Raw genomic sequence first — 23,733 nt, forward strand, 5'->3', positions numbered from 1 at the left:
GAAACATATTTGGTATCGTTCATTCATGTGTAATAGTGGAATCTAGTGTCTTGGTTACTTTTAATATCTTGAAATCAATTTTGAAATAAGTTTTCTATTTTTAAGTTTTATAAGTCTAAAATATTCTGCTTTCACAAGTCTCAACGAACTTATTACTACAACATCATTGAAAAATACCATCATGAAGAAATACGTTGCTTTTTATGGATGGTAAGGCTTGAGATACTTCGCATTCCACGGGTGTCTGAGGACTTCTCCTTTTAAGTTACGCAGGTAGTAGGATCCATTCCCTGCAATATCATGTATGACAAAAGGTCCCCCCGTGTTGGTGCCAGTTTACCCAATTTCTTCTCTCGCTGGTATTGGGGTATGGTTCTCAGCACATACTGTCCTTCTACAAAGTTTCTAAGCTTAACCCTTTTATTGTACTCCCTCGCCAGTCTTCGTTGGCAATTCTCCATCTTCTGCATAGCCGTTTCTCTTCTTTCTTCGAGATCATCGAGCCTTTCCAGCATCATATCCGCTATGAGGTTCTTCTCCCATGCTTCGGTCTTCGTGGTTGGCATGATGATCTCTGTTGGGATGACTGCTTCAGCTCTGTAGGTGAGGAGGAACGGTGATTCTCCTATGGCCGACCTTCGGGTTGTTCGGTATGCCCATAACACATTGTGTAACTGCTCACACCATCGTCCCTTGTGTTCGTCCAACTGCTTTTTGAGTATGAGGGCAAGGGTCTTATTCGTGGCTTCCGCTTGGCCATTTCTTTAAGGATTTATAGGGGTCGATTTGTTTTTTCTAATCTTGAAGGTATCAAAGAGCATGTCGATGTTCTTCCCTTGCAGCTGCTTGCCGTTGTCGGAGACAATCTCCGCTGGGATGCCGAACCTGTAAATAATGTGTTGGAAGATGAACGTGAAAACATCCGAGTCGCGGATTCTTTCTAGGGCCTTGGCTTCTACCCATTTACTAAAATAATTTGTGTCTACTATCAAGAATCGTCTTTTCCCCGATCCTTTTATCAGGGTCCCACGATAACTATGCCCCACTTCGAGAAAGGCCATGGACTATCCACCGAATTCAGCTTTGTTGTAGGTGCATGGATTATTTTGGAAAAGCGCTGGCATTCCTCACATCTACTTGACATTCTCGCAGCATCTCATATCATTGTTGGCCAGTAATACCCCTGCATTTTTGCCTTATCTGCTAACGATCTCATTCCGCTGTGGTTGCCCGCATCTCTGTAGTGTATGTCTTTCAACACCTGATGTCCTTCTTCTCTTGACAGGCAACGTAACAATGGTCCCAGGAAATACTTTTTATATAAGATTCCATCCTGCAGGTCATACCTTACTGCCTTCGATTGCACCTTCCTAACTTGTTTGAAGTCCGCAGGTAGTCCCTTCTTTGAGGAAAAGGTGAACTTTGGTTCTCCAATCTTCTTCGTTCTTGAAATATTCGTCTTTGTTGGCTCTTGTCATGATATCATCTTCGTGAAAGTCGTCAGCTATGTCTTCTCCTACGTCATCGTCAGCGATATCCTCTCCTACGTCGTCTTTACGATTTGCAACGAAGGCTTCCTGAGGGATGACTGAGGGTTCGTAACTCTAGTTATCTTGATTGCCTTGATACCTACATCTCTCAGCATGGATGATATATAAGCTAAGGCGTCAGCGTTCCTGAGTTCCTTTCTGCCTAAGTGCCAGAATTTGATAGTTGGTATTTGGGATGCCACAGTCTGGACCAGAGCCATGTATGCTGAAAGGGTCTCATCGTAGACATTGTATTCTAACCCTATTTGTCGTATGACCAGTTGTGAATCGCTTGTCAGTCGCACATCGGTTATTCCCAATTCTATTATCAAACGAAGAGCGTGTACCACAGCTTCGTATTCGACGATGTTATTGGTATGCCTTTGAATTCCAACCTCAATACATGCACGATCCTTTCTCCAGTTGGGGTAGTGATTACTATGCCTATGCCCGCACCTTCCCTATTCTTCGATCCGTCAACGAAAACCTCCCATCGTCTTTGTTTTGAGGGCTCGAGAATATCGACTGGGTCTTTGCCTTCATCTACTTATGGTATGCCCCTCACTTCTTCGTCGTTGTCTAAGGGTAGATATGCTAGGAAGTCCGCCAAGACTTGCGATTTTTGGGAGTGTTGGATTTCATGGATAATGTTGAACTGATCAAGGTAGGTGTTCCACTTTGCTATCCTTCCTACTTTCCCAGCGCTTTTGAGAACTGCCTCCAATGGTGATTTGCATGGAACATGGATATAGTGAGTCAAAAAAGTAAGTCCTTAGCTTTTGGGTAGCCCATACTAGCGCCAAGATAAGTTGCTCGATCTTCGTATAGTTTTTTTCTGCCGCGTTGAGGGTTTTGCTGACGTAGTAAATAGGTTGCTCTATCTTTGTATTTGTTTTAACCAATACCGCGCTGACTTCATCTTCTGTTGCTGCTATGTATAGGGCTAGTACCTCGTCGGGATCATGCTTTTGTAGGATCGGGATCGTGGCCAGGTATTCCTTGATCTTTTGAAAAGCTTCTTCGCACTCAGTGGTCCATTCAAACTTGCTCCCTTTTTTGAGGATGTTGAAAAAATGTTTGCATTTATCCGATGACCTGGCGATAAATCTACCCAGAGCTGCTAAGGATCCGTTGAGATTTTGGAATTCTTTAAGGTTCTTCGGGGAAGACATTTCTATGATGGCCTGGATCTTCGCGGGATCTACTTGTATGCCCCTCTTCGTTACTAGATATCCAAGAAATTTCCTTGAGATGACACCGAGTGTGCATTTTTCTGGGTTTACTTTCATATGGCGTTTCCTCATTGCTTCAAAGATATCCCTCAGATCTTGATGGTGATCCTTGCGCAGCTTGCTTTTGACGATCATATCATCGACATAGACTTCTAAGGTGTTACCGATCCATGGCTTGAAGATAGCATCAACCATCCTCTGGTATGTTGCACCTGCATTTCAAAGTCCGAAGGGCATCCTCGTGTAGCAATAGAGGCCGTGCGGGGTGTAAAATGTTGTGTGTTGTTGATCTTCTTCTACCAGCGCCACTTGGTTGTAACCAAAATATCCATCCATGAATGATAATTCTTCGTATCCTTCAACATCTTCAACCAGTTGATCGATGCTTGGGAGTGGATAACTATCCTTCGGACATGCTTTATTGAGGTTGGTGAAATCGATGCATATCCTTACTCCTCCATTCTTTTTTGGCACGATGACCATGTTCGAGATCCATGTCGGATATTTGACTTCCTTGATGAACCCTGCTTCTAACAGCTTGCGGAGTTCCTTCTCTATTTCTTTATGATACTCTGGTGCTACTTTACGTACTTTATGCCTGAAAGGTGGTGTGCCTGGCTTTATACGGAGTTCGTGTTGGATTATCTTTGGATCAATCCCCGGCATGTCCCCCAGTTTCCATGCAAAGATATCTGCGTACTCCACGAGTAGCGTGATTAGGGACATATCTCTTTCCTTGTCCATTACGGTCCCTATCTTGATCATCTTCGGATTTTCTTTGATCCCTATGTTGATCTCCTTCACAGGTTCTACAGGTGTGAATGTGGGTTTTGGTTCCCCTAGGAGTGGGACATTCTTTAATTGCTATTTGGTTGGTTCTTCAATTTCTTTAGCTGTTGAAGTACTTGCTTCCGTGTTTAGAACGACGCTACCCTTCGTCAGACTTTTTCCGGAAATCTCTTCGAGATAAAGGTCAATTGCTTTTTCTTTCGCAGCTTCTTTGTTTCTGGCCCTTCGGGATTTCCGTTGCTCATCTTGTTCGTTGTTGAGATGATTTTGTAGAGCCTGGCATTCCCGAGCGGTGATTTGATCTCCTTTATTTCCATTACCCCTTTGGGTGTTGGAAATCTGAGGTATTAGTGATAAGTCTCCGCCACTCCTTTGAGCTTGTGCACCCATATTTGGCCAATAATGGCATTATAAGGGGAAGGAGCATCTACCACACTGAATCGTGTGTCCACATTCATGGAGACTGCGTTTACTTGCAAGACGATGTCTCCTAATGGCTTCGTAGGTGCCCCGTTAAACCCGTAGATGGTATAGTGCGAAGACATTAGTCGTTCGTTGTTAAGCTCCATTCATTTGAATGTGTAATAACAGAACATTAACTGAGCTCCCTCCGTCGATGAGGATCTTCTTGATATTGCATCCTGCTACTGGTAACGTGAGGACCAAAGGATCATTGTGATCTTCCATATCCTCTTCGATGTCTTCAGCGTCGAAAGTCATAGGTGCGTCCATCTAATGTTCGTGTTCGTCTACCTCCACTCCATCGATTTTGTACAGTTCACATTAGTCTTCAAATTGCTTCCTAAACCTTTTCCCTATTTGCGCTGTTAGCGAAGGCCCCGCGGCTTCGGAGCATGAGATGGTGTTAAGGGTTCGGTTTCCTTCAGGCAATTGAACCTGCTTGCTTCGTTTGGTCCTATCTTCGGTATCCACTTTCTGTATGTAATGCTTGAGATCTCCTGCGTCGATCAGCTTTTGGATCATTATCTTGAGGTTTTTGCATTTCTCGATCTGGTGGCCATTGAAGCAATGGTATTTGCAGTATTCCTTAGATTTCTCGGACCTTGGGGGTTGTTTCCCTTTGGACCATGGCCACTCAAGATTTTCCCGTCCTTTGATCTCCCTTAGGATGCAAGAGTAGTTGTCGTTTAGCTTCGTGTAGACCTGGTCTTCGAATTTCCGATCCTCACGTCGACGATCATCTCTTCGTTCTTTCCTATACTCGCTAGGTCGTTCGCCAGAACTTCCCCTTTTGGATCCGCTGGCTTGCTCCAACGAGTTGGTTCGGTGAGGTTTTTGAGTCTGGGCTCTGGGATTTTCACGCTGAATCTCCTCCAGCCTGGCATGTTTTTCTATGATTACTCGAAGATCTCTTTCGATAGTGGGGATGGTACCATGAATCTCGACGAATAGCGGGATCATCCTGTCTAGCCCCCATTTGTAGCAATTGATACTGACCACTGGATCGACGTTCTCTATGGCCTGACATATCTTGTGCCATCTGTCAGTATATTCCATGATCGTATCCTTATATCGGATTGCCAGCGAGAAGAGCTTGTCCATTCCGGTGTTGATGATCTTGTTGTACATGTAGGTCGCCAAGAACTTCTCAATGAGCTGGTCATAGGAATCAATGGAGTCCGGTGGAAGGTTATCGAACCAGGAAAGCGCGGATCCTTTTTATACTTGAAGGAAAATATCTACAAAGTATTGCATCGTCATAATCCCATCGGGCCAGGATTCGATTGTAATAACGAAGATGGGCAGCGGGATCACTGGATCCGTCGTAACACTCGAAGGCTGGGACAGAGCATTTCTGGGGTATGAGAGCTTTGGCTAAAAACTGGGTTATCAGGGTAGTGTTGGCTTCCTTCATCACTTGCTCCAGTCTTCCGCCCCCCTGCTTGGCTTTCAACTGCTTGATTTCCGCTATCATTTCTGCACGAAGATTCTCCATTGCTTGCTGGTGCTCCTGGTGAATGGTGGATCGTCCTGGTCTCGGGATCTCGTTATCGAAGTAGTCTGAGTCCTCTGGATTGTAATCTGGGTCGGATCTTCGATTTCCTCTGGCATCTCTTTGGTTTAGCGGCTGCGGGTTGTTCATATTGGCCACTACCATCCTTCGGTCCTGATTTAGTAGCGGTGCCATGGAGTTAGCCTCGTCGTGTGAATTTTCCACCTCTGCGCTATGGGCGATCCTATCTTTGAGTTGTTGGTTTTCCTGCGTCAGTTGAGCTACTGCGTCCGCGTATACCCTCTAGTTCTTCCTTAATTCTTCCAACTCTGCCATCATCTGGACAGAGTGATTTGATCCTTGGTTCGGTGTCCCCCCTTCATTTGTCCACCGGCCACTACGGTGTTATCTTCGCCAACAATTTGTATCAATGGGACCGGAGGGTCAATCTGCGGGGCTTGTTGTGCGGGTTGATTTGCTATCAGAAGAGGTTGATTAACTTGAAGTGGCAGATTTTGTTCGTTGGTGAGCGGCATCCCGTAGAGTGGTTGTTGTATTACTGATTCTGCCATCCCTTCACGCTGTTCATTTGGTCGGGTGGCTGCTGTCACTTTGGAGGCTCCTTCTCTGGATGTTACTGCTTTAGAGACTCCCCATTTGGAAACAACGGCCTTCAATGCTTCCGCTGCTATTGCGCTGGCATCCAAAGGCATCGTCCTCTCAGCTCCATCTTGTCTCTTGTCTGCTGCCTTTAGCTTTTCGCCTTTTTGTTTGATGTGCGTCATTACCGGGGTTGTCCTTGGCGCGTCTTTTGATGATTCTTTGGCTTTTCCTACATCCTTCGTTTTTTTCATCTTCGATCCTCTCTCTTTTTCTGCACAAGAAAATTATCATCGAAAAAATTATATCCGCGCGTGTTGGGTTAGATACGTTAGCCTAAACCGAGCCCCCTTGGGAATCTTGTAATGAATATCCTGAGATCTTAAATTTAATGAAATGTGATCCGCTGTTTTAAAACATATAGGTCTATTGATAGATCTGAAAATATATTTTTAAAGGGTCTTATATTAAACATAGATTTTGGCGAAGTTAGCATTATAATAATAGCGTAAGCCTGCTAACAGGTTCTCGTGTTTTAAAGATGATGGTTGGAAAACGCAGATCTCGCTAATGAACTGCCCATAAGTTTGATTTTTAAAGATAAAAACTTGGGGTTATCTTAAAAACGCAGATCCTTTAAAAAGGAAAGTAGATTTGCCCATAAATCTGATTTTCAAAGACAACTTGAAATTATCTTAAAAAACGTGGATCTTGTAAAAATGAAAGTAGATCCACCTATAGATTTTCTTTTTAAAGTCAAAAATTTGAAATCGTCTTTAAAAAAAAAACGTAGAGCTTGTAAAGATGAAAGTAGATCTACCCATAGATTTGTTTATTGGAAAGATAATGCTTGCTAAGGCATCTTCAAGCGCTGTTATTTTCAGAGAACCAGTGCTTGGAGCAAAAAGAATGTGGAAAGTCACAGGATAAGATAAATCTTTTATCGGGACAGGGTCCCTGTTTCTACCGCCAGATTGTGAACACATAAATCATGATGGCATCTACGTGTTCACAAACAATGTCCGCATACAATCATTTATTCTAGAACTGAAATTATTATGCGTAAAGTTACAAAGGGACGATGACTCATCGACTCAGAGCCATCGGGCTCGTCCTTGTCTAGTTATATGGTAATGAAATAGATAATCGCATGGTAGAATAAATAGTAAGTCAAAGCATAAACATAAAGACATAATATAAAGTGTTGAATGTAAATGAGACGGTGATTTACGTGGTTCAGCACTAAGGCCTACATCCACGGGGTTGTTGTTTCACTATGTAGTTGGGAGTTACAAAGATAGTCAAATGACTTTATCTGAAATACGAAGTTAGAAGGGGAAAGGGAATTCATACTTACTCTTCTTATTTCTCTCTCTCCTATGTTTACTAAGAATTGGTCGACCTCTTCTCTCTTGGTGGAGAAGGGTATTTATAGAGTTGATACATGGGGTCCACTGTCAGGGACAATTACAACCTTATCTTCTCGTTCTTTGTTCCGATGCCGTTGGTGTCTTTGTTCCTAACCGATGCCCCCAGCGGTTATGCTTGATGACGATGAACCACCCCGTTCTCTTCCATAGATCGAGTGACACGTACCCTATGCCTAAGGTATTTAATGCGGGTGGTTGGGGTGGTCTGCACGCGCCAGACATCTGTCTGATGCCCCTGTCATGTCTTCGTTAGTGGAGCTAATCTTAGCCGTTGGTCTTGGGTCTGCCTTGAGATGAGATAAAGAAGATCTTTGGGTGATCTTCAGTACTTCGCGATGGCTCGTTCCTTCAGTGCTCCCTGGTTCTCAACCATTGGATCAGTTCAAGGATGACCACATACAACTGTTAGACGTTCCTTGGATGTTGGTATGTGGCATCGTATCTTGATGCCCTTGACCGTGTATCCTCCACGTGTATCTCCTTGGACACATGACGAGTGATGAATTGTGTGTATACACTTTTGTCAAGGATTATCCTTGCACTTTTTCTTGTCGAGATTTTAATGAGATAGAATATACATATCCGGTACCAGATCACTCGAGAAATGTCAGTGGTATTTATCCTTTGGTTCTCTTTGATCCTTTGGTTTGCTTGTTTTTTCCCTTTCTTCTGATAATTTTCTTATTAAAATTGAAGAAGATAGATACGAGTAGGGGTGCACAACGGGTAGGGTGGGTAGGATATGACCCATTTCGCCACCCTACCAGCTAACTGGCGGGTAAGAAATTTTTTACCCGCCATTAAACGGGTAAGATCCTACCCGACCCATTAATTGGTGGGTCGGGTAGGATAGGGTGGCGGGTATAACCATTATTTTTTTTCCAGGACTTTCTGGTCAGCAGTAAATACTTCCGAAAAACAGAAAACAAAGTATATGGTCAGCAGGACTTTCTGGTCAGCAGTAAATACAGAAAATACTTCCAAAAAACAAAAGAAATAAATCTTGAAACAACAGAGCAAATATGATCCAACTTATCTAAATATGTACCCAATGGTACTGCCAATATAACTAGGGAAAAATGAACAAACAAAAGTCTCCTGCTAGGCACAAAGCCATTTACAGTCTCAAGAAACGAGTTAATCGACGATGAATCCCAACCCAATTCCATGTTCTTCACGTGACCTTGTTCTTCATATACCAGTATATCACCAAAAGCTCTTCATATTGACCTTCTTCTTCAATCATCATCTGCGATGATGGAATAAGTACTAAGATCACCAAATAAATCTGCAGAACATATCAGTTTAATTTAATGGAATCAGTTGCAGTTGCATAACAGATAAATTGTATCAAAAATTCATTTATTTTATTTAGAATGATCTTTGATTCCATATGCAAGTATAAACACGTAGAAATACAAAGTGTGGAATATTAATACGTACTTTTCAAGTAGACAAAAGACCAAGTATCAATTTTAAACTAATTCCAGATTATAGTCTTGGACAGTTATAAAATGGATACATAATTATGCAAAAAGTGTTTATGCACTAAAACCTGCTCTTTGGCCATCATCTATATAAAGAAGTATTACATGAAGTACTAAAAGAAAGGTGGAGTACCTCTAATCACTCTGAACTAAAGAATTTCATGTCTCAAGGACTGATACCATTACCACCGACTCCAATGGCTTCTTAATTATAGATTAATAGGATTCTCAAGCTATGGTACGAAACAAATTGATTTCACAGCAAGGGAACAAGATCTCAACTAAGTCGGATTTGTTGGACTGCTTTGTCCTCACAACTAAGAGTCATAGTCTAAGACATGAAAATTTAAGGATACACAGCTATGAGCTTATAAAACAGATCCTCCGCAAGTAAGGTCACACTCAATATTAGGACGAGCTAAGGAACATGTACTCAACATATAACTTACTTCAGTAGTTTGAAACCGTATATTAGGACGAGCTTCTAGTGTGTGCCTCAAGCTATTTCTAAAAAATAGACATAAATTTTAGTAGGTAGTTCGCATATTAAATGCTAACAAATTCTTAATATTGAGCTTGGAGTCCAATGGTTTACATTGTTTGCTTAATATTTAGAAAACTTCGGGTGGGAGGCCAACTGAAGCTAAGTGGATTGTTACAGCATCATTCGCACCAACAATTCTAAACTGGCTTGCAAGAGCTGCAAGCACCAATTTTGGGCATTATGTCTCTGCAAGCAATGGTTTCAACCACTCACAAATCAACATGTCCGCTTTGCAAGTTACAATTCTAATTCAGCATATGTAGGCATAAATGCATAATTTAAGTGCTTTAAACAAAACCATCTTGAAAGATATGTGTACATCACGAATTCAGAGTTGTACTGCAGTAGATCATTATTGGAGTAAATAGTGACTAGGTACTTGATATAATCTGCTGTCCATGTTGCATCATTTTCACCCCATGTTTCTCACAATTAATTCTAAACGAATCAATTTCGTATGAATGCGTATATAGTGCGAAAATATAAACTAGCTCTCCAATTCAAGCAATGAGTAATGAGTTGTATATAAGCAAGGGAACAAGATCTCAACCAAGGCATAGCAAAACAGTTTATGTTCAACTATACATCAATTTTGTTGATTCCTAAAATTCCATCCAAAAATAGTAACACTATTAGAAAAACCAAATGTAAATTAACTATTCAGTAATAACACACATTTTACTTGAAACTGATCAACCACTAATGCCAATTAGTAATTGATGAAAAAACGTTCCACTTAAAAAGCTAAAATAGAGAACAAAGAGAGATGGCATGGATCATGGACTGTGTGCTCACATACTTGTATTAGCTAGTGATGAATTGGACCCCAAGACTACATAAATCAATGGAAGAAGAATTAAGAAAACAGTTGCACTCATCAATACACCAACTCTCCACTGATAATCCTTGTTTAGATTACCCATAGTCAAAACAATTACAAACTACAGACGACTGAAAATCATATATATGTTAACGATAAATCTTTCCTCATACTCCTTATATAAGTTAAGCTCAAAAGTTATTCAGAGAGAACAATCCAAGCAAATACGTGTACTTGTTAGGCTTCCTACAAACACACTGACTGATTCCAAATACAAATATGTAAATTTTCGTTCAATCTAAGTAGCTTAACTTCCTAAAAACAAAATGAGCAACCCCACATAAAAATTACTTCAACTACACAAAACCCTCCTAGTATTTGGGTAAAAAAAGTGGAAAAGGAAATCTGGGTTTAGTGAATTTTCACCTGAAAATTAGTTTGGATTTCAAATCAGGAATCAATTGAGCAGGAGGAGGAGGAGGAAGAAGAACCACTTATTAAACCCTCATTAGCTTTGCACACTCAGATTCCTCGTATTATGCAACAAATTCATATCAAACAATGTACATCAATAATCTCAATTAAGATTAGCTATGATTGGAACTATGTCTAATCAATCATATATTGGAACTGTTCTAATCAATTAAGATTACCTAATATCGTATCCTGCAACATGCATGAAATCGTAAAACCCTATGATTTTTCAATCAATTTAACACACACAAAAAAAAATTTGAAACAAAATCAACTTTGAAGTTAGATCTTATCTTGAATCAACTGATTAAAGGGTTCTAAACGAGATCCGTTAACAGCTTTGAATTTGATATGTAACTTGAGAGGTGTGAGAGGTACTGGTAAATCAGATAAAGAAGGGTTTTATGCTTCTGCGTTATGGCTTCACAAGAATCATCTTAAAACCCTAGCTATTAATCTCAAAGCCATGGCTGATTTCGGTTACTTCAAAGATTTATCTGAGAATTATTGAAGGAGATGTGGAAGAAAACGAGAATTGTTTACTTTTGTGTTACTGATTTAGATGGATTTGACAAAAGAAATGGAGTTCACATTTTACCCCTTATTTGTTTTAAAATAACGGATCAATGGACACGAGACAAAAGAAAGGACATGGATTATTTGGTCTTTTACATATATGAGGCGGGTAAGCAGGTAGGGTAGGATAATCTAGGGTTTTATCCGTCACCCTACCCATTTGACGACGGATAAAATAATATTTATTCGTCACCCTACCCGTCAATAGCGGGTAGGATAGGATACGAGTAAAAATTCTGGCGGGTAGGATAGGATGACGGGTAAGGGTAGGATATGTGCACCCCTAGATACGAGTAAAAATATGGTGTAAGAAAATGAAAAATGGGTCCAAGCCGTAAATTCCGCCTACAACATAGCAGATTCTTCTCTCCTAAATTTCTTACTACATCACCATTTTGTATTTGTTTGTTTTTACACACGATCCTCTATTTCTCTCTCAAAAAAAGGAAAAAACCTTCTCTTTTGTTTGTTTGCTTCTTCTTCCCCTCTCTCTCTTTCTTAACAAAACCTCACAGTGTCCTCCTCTCTCTCTAAAACTCCCTCTTTCTCTCTGACTCAAGTTTCGATTTATTCTCTTGGTTTAACGTTTTCTCACTCATCATAATCATAATCATCATCATCATCAATAATCTTCTCTCGATCGCAATCTCAGAAGAAAAAAAATCTACAGTCAAAATCAAAGTCTTTGATCTTGACTGTTTCGATGTTTTTTAAATTTTGACTCGGATTCGATCTCCTTTTAAAAATCAAAAATCTCAGAATCAAAAATTTAATTCTTTTTCTTAATGGGACAGTGTTATGCAAAAAATGTTACAGTAGTTGGCGAAAATGAAGAAGTAATCGAAAATAATGGCGGAGGAAGTTATAATCAAAATCAAACAAGTAATAATGGGGTAAGAAATACCCCAAATCGGTCTTCATCAACGAGTCCATGGCCAAGTCCATATCCAACTGGAACAAATAACAGTCCATTACCAGGTGGGGTAACACCATCACCAGCAAGATCAGGAAAATCAACCCCAAGGAGATTTTTTGGTAAGTTCCCACCACCATCCCCAGCTAAACATATTAGGGCAGCCTTAAGGAAGAGAACAAGTAAACCTAAAGAAGGTCCGATTCCTGAAGAAGGATCAGAAGGAGGTGGTGGAGGAGAAAGACAATTAGATAAAAGTTTTGGTTATAGAAAAGATTTTATGAGTAAGTATGAGTTAGGGAAAGAAGTTGGAAGAGGTCATTTTGGGCATACTTGCTCTGCTAAAGCTAAGAAAGGTGAACTTAAAGGTCATGAAGTTGCTGTCAAGATTATTTCTAAAGCTAAGGTGAAAATTTATTTTGCATTTTCATAATTTCACTTTGATTATAATCTTAGTCTTAAAAGTTGAATTTTTAAGTTTTATGTGTAGAGGGTTTTGTTGCTTTAATGTGGTTCTACTCAAAAGGGTTTTCTAAAGCGGGGTTTCCCTGTAAAAAGGAGTGATTTTTATTACTTATTTAGGTTCTTTGAATGCCTGCAGGGTTATAGAACAATTGAATTTGAAGGTGTATGTGTGTACCTTCGAATTTGGAAATTCAAAAAATGGCATTTTTCTTCCTCTTTAATATTATGTCTAGTTAGTTTATGCTGAATTGAAAACGTCTTTTTATGATGAATTCAATTCTTGTGGTGATATTTAACTCTCGGTCTTTAAATGACGTGTTATAGACTGAACAAAATTTCTAAAGTTGGATATAGGAAAATGAGGGGTTATGAAAGCCAGAACAACCAAACTACCAGTCTCATTTCGTAAGTCATTAATATGTTAACTATAAGTTAGATTTCATAGGTCATGGATTTTTTTTTTACCGATACTCTAGTTATTAGGTTGTGTTTTGGTAATGTGGATATGGTGGTAATCTATCTTCACTTATATGCGGTTTTCACTTCCCTCAAGACCAATGTTATCAGCTACAATTGTTTCCCTATGCTACTTAGATTACGAGTCTTATGTTTCGTGTAAGGTTAAAGACTTCAATTACTTTAATGCCAAAAAGAAAGGGAACATATATAAGTATTTCTAGTATGAAAGTAATATGTTAATGCGAGTTATCTCGAGTAACTAAATGACCTTTGATTTTGGCAGATGACAACTGCGATATCTATTGAAGATGTTCGTCGGGAGGTGAAAATCTTGAAAGGATTAGCTGGTCATAGAAACATGGTCAAATTTCATGATGCTTGTGAGGATGCAAATAATGTCTACATTATCATGGAGTATGTTAATTCTTGTCTTCGTCTTGAATTAAGATTTTTACAAATCTATTTCAGGAAAAGATCTATGTAAATGATAATTTAAAAGCAAGTGCCACAAATCCATTGAGAAAAAGACCCTCAAAAACATCCCGCTCGGGTACTGATTTTCTCTTGGGTCATATATGAGCTGGTTTTATTTGATAATATTATAGTGTTAATGGACTTTTCTAGTTGTTCAAGTTACTTTCTAGTTTCTACCTCTATCACAGGTTTGCTTTGGATTATGTTTTTGTAGAATACACATCTGATATATCTTGAAAGGTTAAATTTGATCAATGGTTCCACCACTAACTGGCTAGTGTTTTTATTTTTAGAAATGGCTTTAAGTGCTAATGTTCAAGTGTGTGTTCCTGAGATGCTAAACTGAATCTTGAAGTACAAGCTTCGTATCATATGTCCTCATTTGTTTAGTGCCGTACGGTCTTTTTTGCTGACATTGAAGTGTAAATTCTTACCAGGTTGTGTGAAGGAGGAGAATTACTTGACAGAATTTTATCCAGGTAAATAAGAGTAAATATCGTTGTATGAATATATGCCATTTGTTAGAGTTGTTTTGGTCATTCCTGAGTTGAGCAGGAATACTGGAACTTTAAAGTCACAATTTTTTTTAATTTCTTGCTGCAGAGGTGGTCGATATCCAGAGCATGATGCCAAAACTATTATTGTTCAAATTCTAGGTGTAGTTGCTTTTTGTCATTTGCAGGGTGTTGTGCACCGAGATTTAAAACCAGAGGTCTGTATCCAAGCTCAATATTTTATCTGAGTATATAATATTAAGACTTTACCACCAAATTTACCTTTCTCTTGTCTGCTTAACAGAATTTTCTATTTACAACTAGAGATGAAGATTCTCCATTGAAGATCATTGATTTTGGTCTTTCTGACTTTATAAGACCAGGTAAGAATTGTTAAGTATCCTGTATATATTAGGACCACAGCAAGGGTATTTTGTTATATGTCATGCATATTTTAGCTAAATGATTATCTTACTTATTTTGGATTTGTTATTCATGGCTTTCTTTACAGTTAGTATCTGATGTAGAAAATTGTTTGAATACCTCCCTCACAGGGGTTCAACATATTGGTAACCCTTAGCATGACTTATGAGGAGGGTTATTTCGTCATTCCTTCATATAAGTTTCTTTCGCTTATCAACAAACTTCGACTTCCTTTACTGGTGTCAGAAAGTTTACTAAGTCGCCCCAATTGGTATTTGTATCTGCCGTTTGGTGGAATCCGTAGCATCACACCAATGCATTTAACCTGATGCATATCTCTTTAACAATTAGCTTATACACCAGAGAAAATATTTAATAAAGGGTTTCCATTTTAGGACTATAATAGTTATTAAAAGATGTCTTTCAAATCCTGTTTTCGAACTTTGAAAGACTATACCGTTTGGTCAAAATTGTTTCTTCTATAGTAGAATTTTGGGCTGTTGCAAATAATGATAAATATTAGATGTTCAAAGAAATTAACCTTTCAGCTCCTTTTGTACAGATGAAAGACTCAATGATATAGTGGGGAGTGCATACTATGTTGCACCGGAAGTCCTTCATAGATCCTACAGTCTGGAAGCAGATATTTGGAGTATTGGCGTCATAACATATATCTTGTTATGTGGAAGCAGACCTTTTTGGGCACGAACAGAGTCAGGAATATTTCGCGCGGTGCTAAGAGCTGATCCTAATTTTGAAGACTTACCTTGGCCTGTGGTATCTCCAGAAGCCAAAGATTTTGTAAAAAGGTTTCTGAATAAGGACCACAGGAAAAGAATGACTGCAGCACAAGCTCTCAGTAAGCGTCTTACTCATTGGTTTTATCTATTTGTTCAGTTTCATGTCTCGGCCTCAATAACTTGTCTTTTGAGTGTAAAATGGAAACTGAGAATTCTCAATTGGCAGCTCACCCATGGTTACGAGATGAACACCGCCCTGTGCCGCTGGATATATTAATTTATAAGTTAGTCAAGTCGTACCTGCGTGCTACACCATTCAAACGTGCAGCCCTGAAGGTACTTTTCGCCATTTAATTGCATTGCATATATATGAATGGCGTTAATCCTATAGATACTTTCTTTTTGGTATTTCTACTGGCATTCTAATTTTTCCTACACCAGAGACACATTTCATTTGTGAAGAATCTCAAGATATATTTGAAACCTCCGTCATTTTTTTGCCACATTTTATTCTTGAAGGATCTTATTATTATACCTGTTTTCAGGCTCTATCAAGAGCTTTGACGGAGGATGAGCTTGTGTACCTTAGGGCTCAGTTCAAGCTGTTGGAACCTAATAGAGATGGGAAGGTTGGCCTTGAGAACTTCAAAATGGTAATTCCAGTTTTCTCTTGTTAAAATCAATAATTTGGATGGACTTACTTCAACATGGTGTGTCTTTTTTATATAACGTATCTTGTCCTTTAACATGGTGTGCCAAACTTTTTTCAGGCCCTCGTGCGGTATTCAACTGATGCCATGAAGGAGTCTAGGGTGCCTGACATTTTAAGTGCAGTGAGTCTTCTCATGCTTTTGTAGTGAAATTAGTTTTCTGATAAAGTATCATTTCATAGAGCGGAAATTACTCCACAATCAGCACACTTACTTTTTTAGAGTTCAATATAATGTATATTCATCCGCAATCTTGAAGTTGATCACATGGATAATCAATGAATGGCTGAACTTTGAACTATCTTATCGATGGTCTTTCAAAATGAGTAGAAGACAACGTGATTTTACTTGCAATAATGCTTACAGTTAATAATTTCAGCTGGAAGCGCTTGCTTACAGAAAGATGGACTTCGAAGAATTTTGTGCTGCATCGATCAGCACATATCAACTAGAGGCTCTTGATGGGTGGGAACACATTGCAAGTACAGCTTTTGAATTTTTTGAACATGAAGGAAACAAAGTAATCTCGGTTGAGGAACTGGCGAGGGTAAACACATATTTTTGATTGACAGTTTGACCTCTTTATGTAGTCTTCCTTCTCTGAACTGAGTATGCTATACTTGTCATGCAGGAGATGAATCTCGGTCTTTCATCCCATACAATCCTTAATGATTGGATAAGACCAGCCGATGGGAAGCTAAGTTTCTTAGGATATACCAAATTTTTGCATGGTGTGACAATCCGTAGCTCAGTTACAAGACATCAATAGTTTGTACTGAAGGGCGGCTGTTAACAATTGTTTGAGTATCTATGACTTTGAAAAAAGGGATTATACCAATTTTTTTTCTATTTTTATAGAGAAAATGTCTGTCTGTATAGAATTGTTGTTTAGCTAGATCTGAGATCTTCTTCAGGGAATGTCTCTCTTCAGGTCACATTGTATGATTCATCTCTCTATGGTGTGCCGACGGGTGGGGCAGCCAAACTGGTTGATTATGAGCCATTCAAGTGAGTAATCAACGAAGCGGTATTTATGGCCTCAGCTGATGTTTCCTAAGAAGATGATGCTGAAGATTTGAAGTTCCCCTAGATCAGAACTTTAGGAACGGGAAGCGCTGTGGAGTGTGCTTTATCTCACCTTGGACTTATTCTATAGGTATCTTATATACATTCTTTTCACCCCGCCCCTTGATTAGATTTTTTTCTTTTTGGTACCCTCTGATCTTAAAGTTTTTAGGGACAGTTTGTTATGAATGTTAAGAACCTCGGAAGATATTACTTTCTTTCTATGGAAAAATTTCATCGGTATTGGAAATCACGATGATTATGGATGACCACATTTAAGTGGGACCCACTGTGTCTCACGTGTCATTATGCATGACACATACACGAGGAGAAGCCACACTAGCTATGACGTGTCAAGTGTGTGCGGATAGACACCCTTTATAATCATGTATATCCTCTTGTATACTACTGATATATAAACCCACATCATTTGGGCTTCTTGTACCTTGGACGAGATTGAGAAGAAAATGAACAAGGGAATACAGTTCCTTTTTCTCTCCATTTTTATCTTTTCTTTCTTCTCCGTTTATACTAACTAAACAGTACGTGATAAGTGTACATCTTATACACATGAAAGTCAACAACGAGTAGTTGTCTGATCTACATTAGTGAATTACTTCTGTAATTCGATAAAAACATAATATGTTATCAAGGATAATTCTCTTCGATCCTTGCATATTAAATTTAACTATTGTTAAGTAATTATGTATATGCAATTTTTATTATGTCTAACTCATTTTCTATTTTAATTAGGACTTGTTAAAGAGAGAGTTAGACATCTTACCGTGTCTAGTATGTGTTATTTGGAGCACAGGTAATTATATGGTATGAAGAGATATCCAAAACAGGTACGTATTAGCAAGGACTCATATTTGCGATGTTATTCGGTTTTCGAATTTAGCCAAATATTTGAGTTTTGCAGCATTTTATTATTTCCTCTTTAGCCAACCAACGGAAGGTTTCTCCGCGTCCTTTTGGATAGCGTAGAGAATAAAATTTCCTTTGTTGGTACACCAATAATTTTGTGTTGTTTACGGTTTAATATCGACAGAGCGAGGAATTGTTGCATCCCGAGGGATAGCAAAATTTTAATATTCCTTTGCTATGATAATCTCTAGAATTCAAAGTCGTTCCACCTAAAGTCGGAATGCGATGAAAAATGGACACTAGGTTAACATGGTTAGCCAGTCTCTATCAGCGGTCCTTGAAATGGGCGGCAATTGATAATGAGACAATTTCTTTTAAGATATAAAGAATGTGTTCATATTTCAACTTTGATAAATTAATATTTCGTCGATCCTGATGGACGAAATTGGAGATTTGCCGTTATTATGCTATAATCGTATATATTGCATTTTGAATGTTTTCTTCCTTGTTTCACCATTGATTTTTGTGGTAAATAGTTCGGCTTGATTTTAGAGAAGATATATGCACCGTATATAATATTGTGGTGAGCAATAAGGAGAATTGCATATTTTGCGCCCTTATGTGTTCCCGCTAGCTTTACGTGCGTTATATGCGCCAATTATATACATCGACGAGCTTTAAAGAGCTAGTGCTTAATTTGTATTTTGTATATGTTGTGTCAACAACAAAGAGTGCTGCAAATGTTAACTGTGCCTCGTAGATATACAAACGTCGAGTGATAATAAGTTTTGCATTTTCGTAAATGATATTTAGAGTTAATATCATGTCTTCTCTTCGCCTGAGCTATTGCCTAAAATCATGATTTTGGTGAATTAAATTTGTAATTGTACCTATGCAAATAAGTCTATCTTTGGTAAGGATAGAAGATGCAATTGTGGTAGGCATATATTTGAATATGGGAACCACAATAGTTCTCGGGTTTAAGAACCTGATGAACACCGTACCATCGGAAGTGGAACAATACGACACGGTAGCATAAAAAAAATGGTTTGAATAAGCCATCTTTGAGCATGAAAGAGCTCTGCTATTTTTGTGACATAAAAGACACGGTACGTGCATTTGAAATGATGTTCATCGTTGTTGATCTCTATCGGTCGTCTTGGCAGGACTGGTACTGATATTGAGATAGTTTCTATGGTCACAAAATTCATTTACAGTTTACTGTTAATTTTATATGGCTATGTAAATTCTTAAAATTATTCCAGCTGGAAAGTAAACGAGAGAGAAAACCTGATCAGTTATCTCTCCTGGGATGCATGTTATTGTTGTTTTCTGCACTCAGTTGCTCCCTTGATAGGTAGAGTAGTGCGGAACTGAAGGTTCTGTTGATGAGACATTCCCGCTTGAGGATCAGAGGGAGAATCGTCGACGACATTAGTTAAATCCAATTGTGTCTCATCTAAATTCTTACACCGAGAAATGCCTGAGGTGTTAGAGGCTACTCTGTTGCTAGATATAGCAAGAGTACGCTTGCTTGATTCGGCGTAAATTAAAGTCCTTGCAAGGCATGCCATGGAATCGCAGCGATTATTTCGTCTGAAAATATGCTGAGAAGCATAGACGAAAACCTCTTATAGGAGGTATGCCAATCCAATCAGATAACGTCCATATTCTCTTTGAGTTGTGAGTTGAAATCTCCTGACGAGGAGCATGTCCATAAAATTTGCGTTGATATCCCGTGGCGAAGAATATCCGCATGTTGAGATTTGGTACCAAATGGATTAGAATATCCCCCTACTCTAGGGAATGATGTAAGATCGTTATTAAATGATTGATAACTGGTTGTCGATAATATTCATAGTAGCTACTGAAATAGATGTGGATGGATATCCTCCTTTGCAAAGGAATTATCGACAAAGTTTATATCATTGGCATATATGGACCTTAGTTCATATTGAAGTGTTTTCTCCCTTGTGTACGCTCTTGAAACTTAGTCTTAGCATCAGTCACAAATTTGATGTTTATGTGAAAGCGTAGTGAGAAAACTAATTGAGGTCGCTTGTTATGCAGCGCCACCCCTTGAAAGTGAGTTTCCGCAGACATGACAAACAAGAGTTTCATTTAAAATCTATATGAGTATACATACACAGTTACCACCAGGTAAGATGTCGAGTCATTTATGACTACCAGACCATACTTCCATCATCCTAGTAATGCTTTGGTCATTGATGGTGAGCACATTTGATGTTCTTGTGCACTTTGAACTTATTACTCATGTAACTATTGTCATGTTTTTCTGTTTGAGACGTGCTATATTCCACTGTTATTACTACTCTATTACAAGATTTGCAAATTTGATGAGAAAGTCTTCCCACCGTTTGGGGAAGGAAAGGCTGTCGCCTGAAAAACGGCGTGAAGTATCCTGGTTTGCACAAAGATAATCCGGGATGTATCTCATCTTGATGTTTTCATCACTGAAAGACATGCCGAAGATTTGACATCTTCAGAGATTGGAAATCAAATTGCTTTTGAGAAGATGTAAATGTAGCAGAAAGTGTGTCACTTAGAACACACCTTGAGCGTGGATGACTAGTTGACTTGAAATATTCTGCACCTCTTAAAAGGAAGAGCCAGTCACAATCATTGAAAGATAGTGCTCTCAAAGAGACTATCAGTGGAAGACCTAATTTCTCTGAGTATAGTTTCTGCAAAGGCTGTGAAATCTCAAAATGAGAGGATTTACATAAGGCATGCATGCAATAGAGAAATTTGCGATCGTAATCCAATCAATGTTGATGACATAGTCAAAGTATCCACTGATACTACCATAGGTGTTGTTGGTTTAAACCACTCTCTATGGGAATGTCATCAAAGGTATGATTGGTTAAACCAGGAGAGATCAAAGCAGAATAACAGTTTCTCGCAAAAATGCATAAATTTGGTATTGCAGCCCGAACACTCGATAGTGTGAGCTACTCTTGGACACAAACGGGTGTTTGCAGTTCCGACATCCGATAATGTAACCCGTAGTGGTTACACGTGGGTGTATGTGCATAGTGAGAAAAGTAAAGTCAACTAATGGCACAAAGTCTTTCACAGAAACCTGAGATGGATTACAAAGAAACATATTCCCTGTTGTGGATACAACTTCCTCTTTGGTATTTGTCTGGAAGTCTTTAAGGACTCGATATGCATCTAGAGGATGTGGTTATTGCGAATATGTAAGATATACAGATAACTGTAGGTTTCCACCTACCTGTAGAATTACCATGTCATATGCATTCGCACAATAAGGACGAAAGTGGTTAATCGTCTAAGTGAATGCTTATATTATCCAGGTATATGTGAACCATCTCACATGCTCATAAATTGTGCATTTACTAGATTTGATTTGTGCAACATCTAATTTATTGGAACTTCTGAAGAGTCCTCCAAAGCACAAAAATGCTTAAAGCAGAAGTTCGAGATAAGATTCTCGGTAAAACAAGGTCTTAATATGTTAGTTGGGCGTTGTAGATGGAAGTCCATTAATTTCGTCAACCTTAAAGGTTTAGACATGTTTAAATGGACAAGCTGGCACAATTGCAGCTACATGATCTCTTACTTTTAAGATTGATCGGTCTACATCTCAACAAAAGAGATGTATTACTCTGTGGTTTGTATTACACGAAAGATGTGTAAATAGTACGTCGGCTGAAATATGCCTGATATTGGGTTTGTAAACCTGGTTCTTCCTAGCACCAATATCGAGACGTTGGTCTGAAGAAAACTCCTCCATCTTCGTGGTACCATTAAGCTTGATCTTTTGCATGAAAGATCGCTAAGTGTGTCTCCCACAGAGAAAAGTTAATCGGACTGTTTAAGTTTTTGATTTTTGGCAGGTTTGTTAAAGTAGCTGAACAATCTCCTAGTTAGACTCTGGTAGTAGAGGATACTTGTGATTCCTCCGACTGGTCACGGTTGTCCAGACGAAACTAGTGGTGACTAAATGATTTTACTATCAGAAGATCATTAAGAAATTGCACAGAGGAAGATCAGACCAAGTTTTCCACTAAAGGAGGCTGGAATTACTGAAGGCATTAGAAGATGGTTCGTGATCTTTATGCAATACTATCAAACAGAATAATCAACTGAGAAAGCTACTCAACAGGGGGAGTAAATCCACAGAAGACTATGGATATTGGGTATGTTGGACATTACGTCGTGTACTCTTTTTTCCCTTAGTCAAGGCTTTGTCCCACTGGGATTTCCTTATCAAGGTTTTAATGAGGCATGCGAGTCCACTGCTATCCGCAGTTCGACATGTTGTACTCTTTTTCCTTCGTTCTGGTTTTTATCCCTCTGGGATTTTCCAGGTAAGGTTTTAACGAGGCAACATCTACGGGTTTATCATTGTTCTGAGAACTCATGTTTTCCTGCGCTCAGGTTTTAGCCCTCTGGGTTTTCCTGGCGAGGTTTTTAATGAGATAACAATCTTAGAACGGTGATCACCATCTAACGAGATGCATATCCATAGAGGTTCTTGAAATGCGGCATCGAGGTTTTGTCCCAAATGGTTTTCCTGACGCAATTTTGACAAAGGAAGCATTTTATGGCGGTGACCAACTTCACTCTAAGCTCAGGTTTTTCCTAAAAGGTTTTCCTGATGCAGTTTCAACAACGGGAAAAAGTTCGTGACTATCATCATCAGTACTTTAAAGCCACCAGTATTGTACTCTTTTATCCTTCGGCCAGTTTTTGTCTCAATTTGATTTTTCTGACAAAGTTTTGACAAGACACCGGTGCAGTAGAATAAATGGTGGTCATCTAAGGAGGAGTGTTGGAAATCAGGATAATTATGGATGACCACATTTAAGTGGGACCCACTATGTATCACGTGTCATTATGCATGACACATACATGAGGAGAAGCCACACTAGCTATGACGTGTCAAGTGTGTGCTGATAGACACCCTTTATAATCATGTATATCCTCTTGTATATACTACTGATATATAAACCCATATGATTTGGGCTTCTTGTACCTTGGACGAGATTGTGAAGAAAATGAACAAGGGAATACAGTTCCTTTTTCTCTCCATTTTTATCTTTTCTTTCTTCTCCGTTTATACTAACTAAACAGTACGTGATAAGTGTACATCTTATACACATGAAAGTCAACAACGAGTAGTTGTCTGATCTACATTAGTGAATTACTTCTGTAATTCGATAAAAACATAATAATCAGTCCTTTTTCTTCAGTGAAAGCACAATTTGATATGATAAAAAAGAATGTGAATTTCAGGTTGGAGCTATTAATTCTAGGAGAAGCAAGTTCAGAAGACACTCTTGTGTAGTCATTTTGCATCTCTTCCTCGTGCTCAAAATTGGTTACTACTGGCTACATACTAGTGTTGGATGGAGTGATAAAGATTAAAGACTATAGTAACAGTAAGCAAAATAATGGAAAAGAAACTTCACTGGGCTTCATTTTTCTAGTCAAATTTAGTCCCATCCTTACTCCAAAAGCAAAATATTGGGTACCGACCCTGCATAATAAATCCCTGCAAACGTTTCATCCACAACACAAATGTGATTATAGGAATTACTGTTTAGTCCAATTTTTCATGACCCATTTAATGACTAGTCCACCCGTGAAAAACATTTACTCTCTTTAATCCAAAAACTTCGTGGAGATTATAAAGTGTAT

General features: G+C 38.8%; 1 protein-coding gene across 2 annotated transcripts; it reads left to right on the forward strand.

Moving 5' to 3' along the window:
- The first annotated feature begins 11,867 nt into the window (after nucleotides 1-11,867).
- LOC113301561 (CDPK-related kinase 3-like) lies at nucleotides 11,868-17,444 on the forward strand. 2 transcript variants are annotated; one of them, XR_003336374.1, is made up of 11 exons: nucleotides 11,868-12,754; nucleotides 13,556-13,686; nucleotides 14,184-14,225; nucleotides 14,350-14,458; nucleotides 14,545-14,623; nucleotides 15,226-15,522; nucleotides 15,630-15,739; nucleotides 15,949-16,056; nucleotides 16,174-16,236; nucleotides 16,480-16,660; nucleotides 16,745-17,444. XR_003336374.1 is itself a non-coding variant. In XM_026550333.1 (11 exons), the coding sequence occupies exons 1-11, from the start codon at nucleotides 12,221-12,223 to the stop codon at nucleotides 16,880-16,882; spliced, it is 1,779 nt and encodes a 592-aa protein (XP_026406118.1). In that variant the 5' UTR covers nucleotides 11,869-12,220; the 3' UTR covers nucleotides 16,883-17,444. The 2 variants fall into 2 exon arrangements, 1 of the variants encoding a protein (XP_026406118.1); XM_026550333.1 differs by having other exon boundaries at nucleotides 11,869-12,754; nucleotides 16,493-16,660.
- The last annotated feature ends 6,289 nt before the right edge of the window (nucleotides 17,445-23,733 follow it).

The sequence above is a fragment of the Papaver somniferum genome, chromosome 8 (genome assembly GCF_003573695.1).
Source record: "Papaver somniferum cultivar HN1 chromosome 8, ASM357369v1, whole genome shotgun sequence".
Classification (NCBI taxonomy): domain Eukaryota; kingdom Viridiplantae; phylum Streptophyta; class Magnoliopsida; order Ranunculales; family Papaveraceae; genus Papaver; species Papaver somniferum.